Source organism: Anser cygnoides, chromosome 1 (assembly GCF_040182565.1).
Source record: "Anser cygnoides isolate HZ-2024a breed goose chromosome 1, Taihu_goose_T2T_genome, whole genome shotgun sequence".
NCBI classification, from domain to species: Eukaryota; Metazoa; Chordata; class Aves; order Anseriformes; family Anatidae; genus Anser; species Anser cygnoides.
In genome coordinates, this window is record NC_089873.1 from 667,272 (window position 1) to 680,697 (window position 13,426).

Here is a 13,426-nt window from a genome sequence, read left to right on the forward strand (position 1 = left end):
GGACCCCGAGAGCTGCAGCCAGCCGCCTGTGCCAGGCGGAGCCTGGAGGAAAAGGAGCTGCCGATGCGTGTCTGGAGCCGGGCTCCTCCGCCCCACCAGCTCCAGCCCTTATCTGATGCCCCCGATAAGGAGGCACAAACCCTGCCGGGTGCTGCGGGTGCTGCAGCGCCGTAACCCTCTGCTGTCTGGCGTGGCCCTGCTCAGGGGGCTGTGAGTGCTGCGCCCCCACCCCTCCGTGGGTCCCTCCCCAGCACCTCCAGTCCCCCCCCGGGCCCATGCCCACTGGAGGCTGCCAGGACAGCGTCACTCGGTCCCTCGGCAGTGATCAGCGATGTGCCAGGGCCCCCACTGCCAGCCCCGGCTGCGAGGCAGTGACCAGAGCACCGGGGGTACCCCAGTGCCATGGGGCCATCGGGGCCTGGGGGGTCAGCAAACGCTGTGCAAAGAGCACCGAGGGCAGGGGGTGTTGGGGACCCCTTGGCGACACCGCCCTGTGGGATGTGGGGGGCTCTTGCCCAGCCTTGCCAAGGAGGGGCCGGCTCCCAGGGGACTTCTGCGCTTTGCAGGATGTGCAGCAGTCAGCTGTGACCCCCCCCCCAGTGTCAGGGGCTCGGGACCCCAGCAAGGAGACAAGGGGGGGGGGGGGGGCACAAAATAGTGGGGGGCCGACCTCACGCCTCTGCAGCATCCCCTGGGGCTGGCCGGGGTACAAAAAGCGTGGCCAAAGCAGGGCTGGGGGCTCGGGGCCAGGGGGCTGGGGCCAGGGGGCTGGGGCCAGGGGGCCCTCAGGCGGTCAGGGGCCTGTCTGTCTGTCTGTCCGTCTGTCTGTCTGTCCGTCTGTCTGGGCACCCACCCGAGGGACCGGCGCATCCCAGGGGGCGGCCGCCCGAAGCTTTGATCTTGCTGCCAGCCCGCAGCGGTGCCACCCGCGGCGGCTATAAAGGCACCGGGGCGGCCGCATCCTGCACCAGCCCCGCTCGCCTCCACGCCTCTGCCACAGGTGCTGGATGGGCGCTGGGGCAGCGGGTGCCCCCCTGGGTGGGTGCCCCCCTGGGTGGGTGCCCCCCTGGGTGGGTGTCCCCCTGGGTGGGTGCTCCCCTGGGTGGGTGCCCCCCTCGGTGGGTGCCCCCCACGCCGCTCCATCACCGCTCTCTTTGCAGGAAGGACGAGGATGGGACCAGCCGCGTTCCTCGGCCTCTGCCTGCTGGGCTTCCTGGCACTGCCCTCCCTGCCAGGTGAGCCCCCCCGCCCCCAGCCCCTGCCCTTCGCCTTCTCGTGACCCCCCCAGCCCCATCCAGCTGCTGCCCCGCCTGCCCCGGCCCCAGGGACACGCGGGGCCCCCCCAGCTCTTTGCATCGCCCCAAGGATGGAGCACCCATGGGAGGGGGAAGGTGCTCGGGGCTGCCCCAAAAAGCAGCGGCTCGGCGCCTGCCTCCGATGGTGGAGGTGGGGCAGAGCACCCCTGGGTTCCCTGCTGCGGGGGGGCAGGGCTGGGGGGGGCAGGGCCGGACCCCCCCCTCACCAAGCTCTCTGTGCCACACAGGGGTGCAGGCGAACAAGTGCCCCAAGGGCTGGCTGGACTTCAGGGGGAGCTGCTACGGGTACTTCGGGCAGCAGCTCACCTGGAGGAAGGCAGAGGTAGGTGCCCCCCAGGCTGCAGGGGGGGCCCGGGCTCCCCACTGCCCCGGCAGCCCCCAGCCCCCCCTCACCCCCCCGTCCCACCCCCCCGCAGGCTTGGTGCAAGGTGATCCACGCCGGCTGCCACCTCGCCTCCCTGCACAGCCCCGAGGAGCACACAGCCGTCGCCAGGTTCGTCGCCAAGTTCCAGCGCAGCGAGGAGGAGGACAATGTCTGGATCGGCCTCCACTACTGGGTGAGCACCCTGGGGTGCCCGGGGCCCCCACAAAACCCGCCCTCCGTGGGTGCCCTGAACGCGTGTCCTGCCCCGGGTGCAGGGGGGCCAGGCCGGGTTGCCCCCGGTTTGCCCCTGGGCTGTCCCTATCCTGGAGCAGGTCCCTGGCCCTGGCCGCCCCCCGCGTCCCCCCCCTCGTGTCCCCACCGTGTCCCCAGCATCGTGGCCCCGTGCCCACGCAGCCCCCGCGCCGCCCGCAGCCCCGCGCAGCCCCATCCCCTAACGCCAGCCTTCTTCCTCCCGCGGCCCAGAACCAAGCCCAGGTGTGGATAGACGGCTCCAAGAAGCGCTACTCTGCCTGGGACGACGACGAGTTCCCCAAGGGAAAGTACTGCACAGTGCTGGAGGGCTCCTCGGGTGAGCGGGGACGCTGGTGGTCCCGCGGGGGGGGGGGGGGAAGGTCCCTGCCAGCCCCAGCGCTCGCTCTGCTCTCTTCCAGGTTTCATGTCCTGGGAGGACAACCCCTGCAGCGAGAGGAACCCCTTCGTCTGCAAATACTCAGCCTAGAAGCGGGGCCGCGAGCGAGCCGCCCCCAGCCCTGCCGTCACCCTGCACCCCGCGCCCCCCCGCCCCGGTGCCGGCTGCCCCCCTGCACGTCGCCCCCACACCCTGGGCCCCCCCTCGCTCCCAGCCCCCTTGCTGTGACCGTGGCGAGGGACCCCGCAATAAACGCACACGAAGCACGCCCTGGTGCCGCGTCTTCCTCCGGCCGCACCCCTGCCCCGCTCGGCGCTGTCCCCCGGCCGCGGCAGGGTGCAGGGCTGCCCCTGGGGGGGGGGTTCTGCCCCCAGCCCCCTGGTCCTGCCCCCCTGTGTGGTGTGATACCGGGCCAGCGGCGAGGTGTGCCTGCGGGCGGGGGGCTGCACATTGGGCAGGGGCCGGAGGGATGAACACTGCTGAAGGGACCCGGAGCTCATTTGGGAAAGGGGCAGCTGTGCCTCCCGGCAGAGGGGGGCCCTCGGCCCGGGCACAACGGGCACAGCTGGGCACAGAGACCCCTGGGGCACTTCTCCCACACCCCCGAGGCCCCCAGCGCACGAGGACGTCGCCCACCCTGGGCACGGCCGGATCCTGCCCCGGCCTCAGCACCGGGGCCGCAGGCCCTCGAGTGCTGGGGTCACGAGCCCAGCACCGGGACCAGCGGTGCTGCTGCCCGGGGCCGTGCCGGGGTGGAGAGGGGCCGTCAGCCCCCCGCTCTCCCCCCCGGCCGCATATGGCCATGGGGGCACCAGGGCTGCCCTGGGCCATGGGGTCAGGGGCTTTTTGGGGGGAAACCCCCGTATCTGCCAAGCGGTTATCACCAAAGCAGGAAATTATCCTCCCCCTTATCAGCCAGAGCGTGCCCGTGTTTGCCGTGGCCGCTTTCAGAGACTCAGGTATTTACCTGGAGCTCGGTGCCCGTGATAAGGGACGGGGCAGCCCTTTTGGGGGGTGCGAAGACAACGCAGCAGCGAGCACCAAGAACCCCTCAGGGAGCACAGCGCAGGCGGCGGGGGGGGGGGATTCCCTGCCCGCGGGAAGGCAAAGGGTGCACAAGGGATGGGGGTGTGGGGGGGTGCAGGAGCCAGTCTGATTCCATAGGAGGAGAGGGAGGAAGGATTAAAGGAGAGGCATGGAGAGGAATCTGGGGGTCTTGTACAGTTTGTGGTCAAAATAAGAAGCGGGACAGCCAGTGGTCCCTGCTGCCGAAGTGCCAAGTGCCTCTGGCACGACATCCCCGTACCCATCCCTGTCCCTGTCCCCATCCCCGTCCTGCCCCTGCCCACTTGTGTCCGCGCCCAGCCCCACGCTCTACTCCTGCTTGTGCCTGCCGGGCTGCCCCCGGTGCAGTGTGTGACAAGGGAGCTATCAGACCGCCTCCGCTCCCCACCTGCAGGGCAGGGGCCCAGGGGCAGCCCCAGGCAGGGATGGGGCAGGGGCTGGGGGCAGTGTGCCCGTCATGCTGCCGGTGGAGGGTCCGGGCTGCCTGGGGACCGCAGCGGCTGCCTGGGAGCAGTTCACAGCCGGGTTACTGATAAGGCTCGGGGGTGACCCGAAGTTGGGGTGTCCGGGAGGCAGTTGTGGCTCTCTGACCGCACAGCAAGCAGCGCGGGGGGCAGGGGCAGTGCCGGGGCTTGGGAAGCAGGGATGCACCGCGGGTGCTTCAGGTCACACCGCTGCCAGCACGTCCCATCATGTCCTACCATGTCCTGCCACGTCCCCGTGCCCCACAGCCCCGGCTGACCCCGGCTGTGCCCCTGTCCCTGTCCCCATCCCCATGGGGCTCGGGGCCGCCCTCGTGCCGGGGCAGCAGAGCCGCTGGGGCAGGGCGGCGAGCAGCTCCCAGGTGCCTCGCGCCCACGGCTCCCCAAAAACAGGTCAGCCTCATGTACCAGTTTGCAGGCTAGTCTCGAGTCATTCCTTCGTTTTGTAGGATTTTGAGGGATACAGAAAGAAAACAGCTTTAGCCAGAGCATGCAAAACCCTTCCCTGCAGTCTGCACGTTGATAAGAAGGCAAGGAAAGGTACAAAACGCGTTGTATGAGATTTCACCGAAACTTTCCTGAGCGAACGTTACTGACTTAGGCTGCTCCTGTTGTTTTCAAATAAAGCCATCTCGCTTCCTGCTGTTCGAGCTGCAGCCTGTGGACAGCGAGAGACGTCTGCCAGCCTTTCGGTGCCGGTGTCAGTGCCACACTCAGCGCCACTGGCAGCATTGCGGCTGCCCGCACCACATCCGCAGCCAGCGGTGCCAGGCGGGGACCAGGGGCGGCGCCAGGCGGAGCAGGACGCGGTGACCTCCTCGGCTGAGGGATCGGGACCGGGGCCCCGTGCACCCGCGGGGTCTCCAGCCCAGACCCTCGGCGCTCGCCCTGAGTGCCAGCGCTTGGTCCTGCTCCCTCTGGGGACCACCTGGCCCAGCTCCTGGGTCCTTAGGTGGAGGAGGGGGCGCGGCGTTCCCATCCCACACCAAGGGCTCTGAACTGGGTCCGGTGCTGGACCCTGGTACAGGAGAGGCATGGGGCTGCAGGAGGGAGCTCAGAGGAGGGCCCCTGGCATGCTGCAGGGCCTGGAGCCCCCCTGCTGCGAGGAGAGGCTGCGGGAGCTGGGGCTGCTCGGCCTGGGGAGGGGATGGCTCCGGGGGGCTCCCCCATGGCCCTCGGACCCCCAGGGAGCTGCACGAGGACAGGGCTGGGCCCTGGCACCGGGACCAGGGCCTGGGGGGTCTCCTGCTGAGTGGTCTCCAAACCTGCCTGGACATGGGGCTGGGCACTGGCTGGGGGGGCCCTGCTGGGGCGGGGGGGGCCGGGAGGACACCAGGTGACCCCAGCCTCAGCCAGGCAGTGTCCTGGGGCCAGGGGCTGCCGGGTGACACGGGCAGGGTGCAGCTGGGTCGTGCCCCTGGGCAGGCAGCGAGTGCCTTTACACCTCTGGTTCGGATACTCAGGCACTCAGGCACTTCTGCGGGCTCAGACACCAGCTCTTGGAGCAGGTGTCACCAACTTCTGCTCCCCTTGAGGTCACCCCGGTACCACAGCTGGGCCCCCAGCTGGAGCCTGGACACGAGCCACTGGCCCCGGGTCACCCAGCGGGTCCCCATCACCAGGAGTGGCAATTGCACCGTGTTGGATTCCTTTGGGTTTGGTAGCTTTAATATGGCAGGTGCTATTTTTTGGCTCACAAGCCCCTCCTTGTGAGGCCGAAGGACAGTCGGAGGCCCAGTGGTTTTGGACTGTAAGAGTGAATCAGCCTCAGCCCGCTGATCCTTCCAGCACCCGAAGCTGGAAACGCCGCAGGCACCAGCTGGCGAAGCTTGGCTGGCCTTCCTGCTGGGTTAAACGCTTTGCACCCGTTAGGAGCAAGGTGCTGGCTGTGCAGAAAGTGAAATATTACATTTTTAGGTCAAAATGCTGATGGAGCAAGACGTGCTGTGGTTCCAGTGCCTCTCGCGGGCACCAGCGCCACGGAGCCAGAGCCCCCCTGTGCCAGCGGCCAGCCGAGTCATTGCCGTGCGGGCAGGCGAGCACCGCACAGGGAGGGCAATCAAATTTTATGAAGCACATTTGGCTTAATGGGCTTCTCTGGGAGAGACGGTGATCTGCACAGCCAGACGTGCCTTCTGGGCCGTGTGTTTCCTAATTATCATTAGCACGCAGCCAACCATCACTCTGCAAACTACAGCGCGTACAGCCAGGGCCGGTGACGTTACGGGGTCTTGGCAATTGTACCATCACGCTCCCTGTAAGCGTCCCGAGTTCCAGACTACCAAAAACACCACTGTCTGCAACTGTGGAATCGTTATTGCAGGTCCAGGATGTTTCTAGGTCAGAACCACTGCAAGCTTGCACGCAGTTCCTGCAGTTACCTTGGAACTGCCCTGGGGCGCGATGGCAGGGCAGCGTGCCGGTACTGCTGCTCCTCTTCCCTCCCAGGCTGTTTGTGCCCTGGGCATCCTGACGGGGCTGTGTCCTGCGAATGTGCTTCGGGAGGCTGCAGGCGGTAACTCGGGGTGCTGGGCGGTGGCGATGCTGAATGAGGTCGGCACCGAGGTGCTCGAGGAGCCGGCTCTGCCAGCCACCCGTGTCTGGCATCTGGTGGCAGCTGGCGTGAGCAACACCAACCATCGGATTCGTTACCCACTTGAGAAATCGTGTCCACGATCTGAGCAATGTGACTGCTGGCTGCCCCAGTGCTGTTTTACCTCGTGCCGAATCGCCACACAAGCCACCGGTGCCGTGGAGGGGTCAGCGCGAGCAGTGCCCCCGCTCCTCGCCCTGGGGCTGTGCTCTGCAGCGCCGCTGGGTGCCCCGAGCTGTGCCAAACACAGACCCTGTGCTGCACCACTGCAGAGCTCTGCGAAACAACACGGCTTTAATTGTAACTGCAGCTCAGTAGCGTCCTCGTTCTGCCCAGCGCCCCCAAACCTGTCCCAGGCCTGCCGTGCCCTGCAGCGCCGGCTGGCAGCAGGACCAAGGGGCCAGGGACGGAAGGCAGAGCTGGGGGGACCTGGGAGAAAACACAGCCTCGAGCCTCCTGCGGCCCTGCGGGGCCGGGTGGCACCGGGCAGTGTACCCGGGTGCCAGCAGTCAGCCTGGCACAGCCACAACCGGTGCCTGCAGCCCCCAGACCCCCCTCGCACCACCCCACACCGTGCCCAGTGCCAGGCTGCTGGGGGCACGCTGTGGCCGGGATGACACTGGTGCCGTGCTGGGCTCTGCCCCGCCCCGAGCCACCTGGGCGCACAACACCTCTGCAGCCGTTGGCACCAGGCCCCCCCCAATTTCCCCATTTCCCCATCCTGGAGCCCCCCCACAGGCTCCGGGCACGGGGCTTTCCTGGCACACCGTCAGGCTTGGCACAGGGCCCGGCGCCTGCCATGGCACGGGCAGAGGCGTTTGATCGCGGGGCGTGAACGCGGGCAGCATTAGCGCGGGGCTGCACCCGGTGCCAGGGAGCCGGAGACGCCCCCGGCCCCACCGAGCAGCACCGGGGCGAGTGGGGCCCGCGGCCACGCGGCCACGCAGCCACGCAGCGCGCCTCGTCTCCAGCTTGGCACCCGCGCGGCCACCCCGTGCCCGGTGAGGACGACAGCAGTGGGGGCCCGGCCCCCCCCCACCCGCCCCATCAAAGGCCGGCAGCGCTGGACACACGCCGCTGCCTCTCCCAAGTGCGTCGATGAGGCCGCCGCTTGTGATCCCTGTTTGCTTTGGGGAAGGGATGACATTTTCGGGCCGCTTGTGTTGTGCCTCCCCACGGACCCCTCCCTGCCCTCGCAGGGATAAAAACCCCCGGGGCTGCCGCCAACCGCCCGGAGCCTGGACACGAGCGCTGCTGCTGCCGCCGGACACAGGTGAGCCCCCCACAGCCCCTGCCCGCCGCACCCGGGGTGTCGCTGGCAAGGGGAGGCTGCGCTCCCGCTCCTCTGCTCAGCCTCAGGCTCCCAGCCTGGCCCCACAGCAGTCCGGGGTCCCCTGCAGACTGCATCCTGCATCCCTGCACCCCACAAACCTGCATCCTGCATCCCTGCACCCCACAACCCTGCACCCTGCAAACCTGCACCCCGCAACCCTGCACCCCACAACGCTGCACCCCACAAACCTGCACATCACAGCCCTGCACGTCACAGCCCTGTACCCCACAAACCTCCACCCTGCAAACCTGCACTCTCAGCCCTGCACCCCACAGCTCTGCACACCGAAAGCCCGCACCCCGCATCGCTGAACTTTGCATCCCTGCGCTCTGTATCCCTGCACCCTGCATCCTGGTAACCCCGCACCCCTGTAAGTTGCATCCTTGCACCTCTGTGCCCCAGCACTGCTACCCCACACCTGTAACCCTCATTCCTGTGCCCGGTGTCCTTGTTCCCTACATCCCTGCACCCACAGACCCACAATGAAGTGCCCTGATCCTCACACCCTGCACTCCACACCCTGCACTCCAACATCCTTGCACCTTGCACCCTTGCAACCCTGCACCTTGCACCTCACATTCTGCACCTTGCACCCCACACCTTGCACCCTGCAGCTCACATGCTGTGCCCCCCACCTTGTATCCCTGAACACCTGCATCCCACACTCCCCCACACCACGCATCCCTGCACCCCCTGCCCCTGCACCCTGCTCCCCACCCTGCACCCATGCTCCCTGCTCCCCCACTCGATGGTGCTCACGCCCACGGTGCTGGGGTCCCCACGCACCCCTGCCTGAGCCCCCCACTCCAACCTGGGCACAAGGGGAGGCCCCGCCACCCCCAGCCCCTGGGTCAATAGGGGTGGGGGGCTCAGCCGAGGCAGCCCCCAGAAGCAGGGTGCTGAGCAGGCCCCGTCCCAGGTGTCCTCCCAGGGAAGCGACATGGCACCGACGTGGACGCCGGGGCTCTGGCTGCTGGGCTGCCTGCTGCTGGTCCCCGCGCTGTGGGGTGAGTGCCCCGTGCCCCCCCCAAGCCCCACCGTGCCCCGCTGTGCCCCCACTGCCCCTCGCTCACCCGGTCCCTCTGCAGGGCGGGAGCTGTCCGACTGCACCCCGGGCTGGGTGCCCGTCAGCGGGGGCTGCCTCGGCTTCTTCCCCTGGGAGCTGAGCTGGAACAGGGCCGAGGTGAGTGGCTGCAGGGCGCAATGCGGGCAGTGGCTGGGCTCTGCGGCCCTGGGGGGTCGTGTCACAGCGTTCTGGGGCCACCCCAGGACGGGGACCCTCTCCAAGGGCTCCCTTCCCTCGCCGGACCGGCTGTCACCATGGTGGCACTGCTGCTCTGCGCCAAGGCAGAGCACACAGCGGTGCCAGGCACCACGCGCCCCCACGTCCCCACAGCCCCGGCACTGCTCCCACCGCCCTCCTCCTGGGGAGGTGGGGGCTGGGGTCACGCTGCCCTCCCTGCCGCAGGCCTTCTGCCGGCGCTTCGGCTCCAGGACCCACCTGGCCTCGGTGCACAGCGAGGAGGAGCTGCAGGCCGTGGTGGACCTGCTCTTCTCCTCCCGCTCCAGCGACGCCAGCGAGGAGGAGCTGGACGAGGAGGTCTGGATCGGCCTCCACCGGCCTCTGCGGGTGAGCAAAGCCCCGGGGAAGGGCCCCGGACTCCCCTCTCTGAGGCAGCCCCGGGATGTTCCCAGGCTGGGGGTGCGGGGGCTCCCTGGGGGGTCCCAGCACTGCCCTGTCCCCCCGCAGAGCCGCAGCTGGCAGTGGTCGGACGGCACGGCAGTGGCGTACAACTCCTGGCACCGGGCGGCCCTCAGCAGGCGGAGAGCCTGCGCCGCGCTGCAGGACGCCACGGGTGAGCCCGGCACCGGGGCACCGCCACTGGCGGCAGTGCCACTGTGTGCGGCACTGGCCAAGCCCCGCAGCCTCGTGGCCATGGCTGGGGCAGCCCTCGGGTGGCTTGTGCAGGCACACACAGACACGTGCACACACATGCACACACATACACATATGGGCGTGCTCTGTGAACACACGTGCATGCTGCCAACATGCATACATGTGCTCACAGCCCCACTGTGCACACCTGCCCACTACGTGTGCACATATGCACACAAGCGCACATACACACCGCACGCACAGGCGCTCATCATTTGCACACATGCACACCCCCAGATGTGCACACACCCCCAGATGTGCACACACCCCCAGTTGTGCACACACCCCCAGATGTGCACACACCCCCAGATGTGTGCGCACACCCCCAGATGTGCACGCACACACACACACACGCACGTGCCCACACACGCTCGGTGCCCTGGGCTGGCAGCCGCAGGACCTGGCCCTGTGCTTGCCGGGGCCCGGTGCCGGCTGCCGGCGGGATGGGCTGTGCTGGGGGGGTCACGGCGCCTTTCCCTTCCAGATTTCACCACGTGGGAAGCAGAAGCCTGCAGCGACAGAAAACCCTTCATCTGCAAGTCCCTCTCCTAGAGCGACACAGCGCCCACACTGCCCCCAGCACCCCCGGTGCCCGCAGTGCCCGCAGCACCCGCGGTGCCTGCCCTGCCTGCCCCTGCCCACCCGGGCACAGCCTCCGGCCCCCAATAAAGGCCCTGATCTCAGCCTGGTCCCAGATGAGATGGGATGAAATGGGATGGGACGGGGACAGGGATGGGGTGGGGATGGGGACGGGGACGGCACAGGGAGTCTCTGGGCAGCCCTGCAGCGCACTGCCCACCCCCATGGACCCCATGAGACCCCCTTGGCCTCAGAGACCCGCAAGCCCCCAGTGTGGCTCCTGCAGTCCCAGAGGGACCCCATGGCCAGAGGGACCCCTGTGACCTCTCGCTGACCCCGCAGCCCCCCCATGCCCGTGCCCCCGGGCGCAGCCTGGCCCCGCAGTGGGGCAGCCCCCCGCCTGCAGCCCCCCCAGGACACGAGGGAGCCGGGTGGCCGTGGCCGCAGGTCCCAGTCCTGCGCAGGGCTGCAGGCGCCGTTTGTTGTCCCGGGTGCCGTAGTAACGGGCAGGGGACGGGCCCACGGCTCCCAAACCCAGGCAGAGAAGGTAAGGGGCGACCCCTGCTTGGTCTGGGGGGGCACCGACCCTAAATGCTGGGGCTGCATCCGTGGGGTGCAGGGGTTTCATTCTGGGGGTGCTGGGGCTGCATTGGGGGGGTGCTGGGTCTGCATCCAGAGGTCCTGGGGCTGCATCCAGGGGATGCTGGGGGCTACATCCAGGGGGTGCTGGGGCTGAATCCATTGGGTGCTGGGGGATTCATCTTGGAAGTTCTGGGGGCTACATCCAGGGGGTGCTGGGGTTGCATCCTGGGGGTGCTGGGGGCTGAATCCAGGGGGTGCTGGGGCTGAATCCAGGGGGTCCTGGGCCTACATCCAGGGGGTGCTGGGGCTATATCCAGGGGGTGCTGGGGGCTGCATCTGGGGGTGCTGGGGCTACATCCAGGGGGTGCTGGGTCCCGATCCTCCTGGTTCAGTTTTGGGCTGCTGGGGCTCCCCCAGCACTTGGGGGCGATCCCGGGGGCAATCCCGGGGTCCTTTGCCCCAGGAGCCAGGGCACGGCCTCTGCTCAGCCTCACAGGTACCGGGGTTGGGGGGGGGGGGGGGGGGGGGTTAGAACCCGGAGCCCCCCACCCACGGGGGCCATTGTGACCCCCCGGCTGCTCGGCTGTGCCCCAGGACCTCCGCAGGGTGAGCCCGGCCCCGGCCCCGCTGCAGGGGGACGTGGATGGGGACGGGGACTGGGACACTGCACAGCACCCAGACGGGGGGCACCGCTCCTGGGGACCGGGACCCTGCTGGGGGCTGGGTGGCGGGGAGGGGAGGGGAAGGGGAGGACACATCCCTCGGTGAGCCCCCCGAGGTGGGCACCCGCTGACGGACCGCCCTCGCTCCGCGCAGGGCCGGGCAGAGCCGCGTGCCCGCCATGTCGACCAGCGCCTGGGTGGGCACCTGGAGACCCCACCGCCCCCGCGGCCCCATCGCCGCCCTCTACAGCAGCCCCGGGCCCAAGTACGGGCTCCCCACCAATGTCGGTGAGTTGGGGGGGTGGGAAGGTGTGGGAGGGTTGTTCTGGTGCCATGGGGGGACAGGGGGGGTCCCGTGCCCACCATGCCCCCCACCCCACGCAGGGTACCGGCTGCACGACCCGTCCCGGCACCGCGCGCCCGCCTACAGCTTCGGCGCCCGCACGGCGCAGCACGGGGACGACCGCTCCCCGGGGCCCGCGTACCTGCTGCCCCCCAGGACCACCGCCAAGGGCAAGGACGGGATCCCAGCGTACTCCATCTACGGCCGCCCCCGGGACCTGGAGCCCTTCCGGACGCCTGGGCCAGGTGGGGAGCCCTGACGGTGCGGGGGGAGGCAGGCGGGAGCCCCCTCCCCACGTGGCCGTGCTGCTCTCGCCCCGCTGCAGGCTGCTACTCGCCAGAGAAGGCAGGGAAATGGGCATTCCCCTCCGCGCCCGTCTACTCCCTGCGCTCCCGCACCAAGGAGTTCGCCAGCGACCAGACACCGGGTACGAGAGATGGGGTGGGCTGAGCCCCCTGGCCCCCCCAGGCTGGGCTGAGACCCCATTCCTGGGCTGAGACCCTCATACCTGAATTGAGACCCCCCCATCCCTGAACTGAGCCCCCACCTCCAGGCTGAGCCTTCCCAACCCTGGGCTGAGCCCCCCCCATCCCTGAGCTGAGCTCCCCATGCCCAGGCTGAGCCCCCCCATGCCCAGACTGACCCCCCACATCCCTAGGCTGAGCCCCCCCATCCCTGAACTGAGCCCCCATTGCCAGGCTGAGCCCCCCATCCCTAGACTGAGCCCCCCCCCCATCCCTCACCTGAGCTCCCATCCCTGAACTGAGCCCCCATCCCCAGGCTGAGCCCCTCTTCCCCCCTCTCCCCCTGGGTTGAAGCCCGCCGCCCACTGCCCCGTGACCCCCCCCGGACCTCCTGATCCCCTCGCCCCCCCCAGGCCCCGCCGCGTACCGCCTGCCCCCCATGCTGGGGCCCCGCATTGTCAGCAAGAGCTCGGCCCCCAACTACTCCATGCCAGGACGCAGCAACGTGGGCGCCTTCTACGAGGACCTGTGCAAGGTGAGGGGGGAGCCAGAGGGCCGGGGGGGCACCTGGGGGGGGGCAGCAGCGAGGCATCACCACCCCCCTCTGCCCACAGACACCGGGACCCTGCAACTACCGCGTGGTGGACGCCAACGTCTACAAGAGCCGGGCGCCGCAGTACAGCATGCTGGCGCGCAACGCGCCCCCCGGGGACAGCACCGTCAAGCCGGGGCCCGGCGCCTACAGCCCCAGCACGGTGAGGCCACGGTGGCGGCACCGCGGGGCGCGGCGGTGGGGACACGGGGGGCAGCCCCCAGCCCTCACCACCACCTCGCCCCCAGGGCCGGCCGCAGGGGCTGACGTTCGGGATCCGGCACTCGGACTACTTGGCCCCGCTCATCGTGGATGTGCCCGACTAGGGGGGTCGTGGGGGCGGTCGGCCTCTGATGGCAAAAGTTCGGTGCCGAAAGACTCAGTCGCTCGCCTCGTGTCTCAGCGCGTCGCCAGGACAGGGGCTGCGCCTGCCCCGCCTGGTCTGGGGCTCTGGGAGGGCTGGGGA

At 69.1% G+C, this 13,426-nt stretch overlaps 3 protein-coding genes and 1 long non-coding RNA gene across 8 annotated transcripts; 3 read left to right on the plus strand and 1 right to left on the minus strand.

Moving 5' to 3' along the window:
• Positions 1-829: 829 nt before the first annotated feature.
• Positions 830-2,591, plus strand: LOC125180766 (rheacalcin-1-like). Its single transcript, XM_066990540.1, has 6 exons — positions 830-1,000; positions 1,161-1,235; positions 1,544-1,638; positions 1,733-1,873; positions 2,164-2,269; positions 2,352-2,591. The coding sequence occupies exons 2-6, from the start codon at positions 1,172-1,174 to the stop codon at positions 2,417-2,419; spliced, it is 474 nt and encodes a 157-aa protein (XP_066846641.1). The 5' UTR covers positions 830-1,000; positions 1,161-1,171; the 3' UTR covers positions 2,420-2,591.
• Positions 2,592-6,046: 3,455 nt separating this feature from the next.
• Positions 6,047-8,997, minus strand: LOC106048147 (uncharacterized). The gene is made up of 3 exons (XR_010830092.1): positions 8,876-8,997; positions 6,594-6,745; positions 6,047-6,493 (listed from the first exon to the last, which is right to left on the minus strand). It is a non-coding gene; the product is annotated as an uncharacterized lncRNA (long non-coding RNA).
• On the plus strand, positions 7,202-10,599 carry LOC125180756 (struthiocalcin-2-like). 2 transcript variants are annotated; one of them, XM_048052624.2, is made up of 6 exons: positions 7,202-7,742; positions 8,722-8,809; positions 8,891-8,985; positions 9,271-9,432; positions 9,553-9,658; positions 10,223-10,599. In XM_048052624.2, the coding sequence occupies exons 2-6, from the start codon at positions 8,743-8,745 to the stop codon at positions 10,288-10,290; spliced, it is 498 nt and encodes a 165-aa protein (XP_047908581.1). In that variant the 5' UTR covers positions 7,202-7,742; positions 8,722-8,742; the 3' UTR covers positions 10,291-10,599. The 2 variants fall into 2 exon arrangements, with proteins under 2 accessions (XP_047908581.1, XP_066849633.1); XM_066993532.1 differs by lacking the exon at positions 7,202-7,742 and having other exon boundaries at positions 8,706-8,809.
• Positions 10,600-10,742: 143 nt separating this feature from the next.
• Positions 10,743-13,360, plus strand: CIMAP1B (ciliary microtubule associated protein 1B). Of its 4 annotated transcripts, none has more exons than XM_066993405.1 (7): positions 10,743-10,864; positions 11,716-11,849; positions 11,946-12,149; positions 12,230-12,331; positions 12,782-12,903; positions 12,983-13,123; positions 13,209-13,360. In XM_066993405.1, the coding sequence occupies exons 2-7, from the start codon at positions 11,741-11,743 to the stop codon at positions 13,284-13,286; spliced, it is 756 nt and encodes a 251-aa protein (XP_066849506.1). In that variant the 5' UTR covers positions 10,743-10,864; positions 11,716-11,740; the 3' UTR covers positions 13,287-13,360. The 4 variants fall into 4 exon arrangements, with proteins under 4 accessions (XP_066849506.1, XP_066849536.1, XP_066849393.1 ...); XM_066993292.1 differs by lacking the exon at positions 10,743-10,864 and adding an exon at positions 11,434-11,505; XM_066993435.1 differs by lacking the exons at positions 10,743-10,864; positions 11,946-12,149 and adding an exon at positions 11,432-11,505.
• Positions 13,361-13,426: the final 66 nt, after the last annotated feature.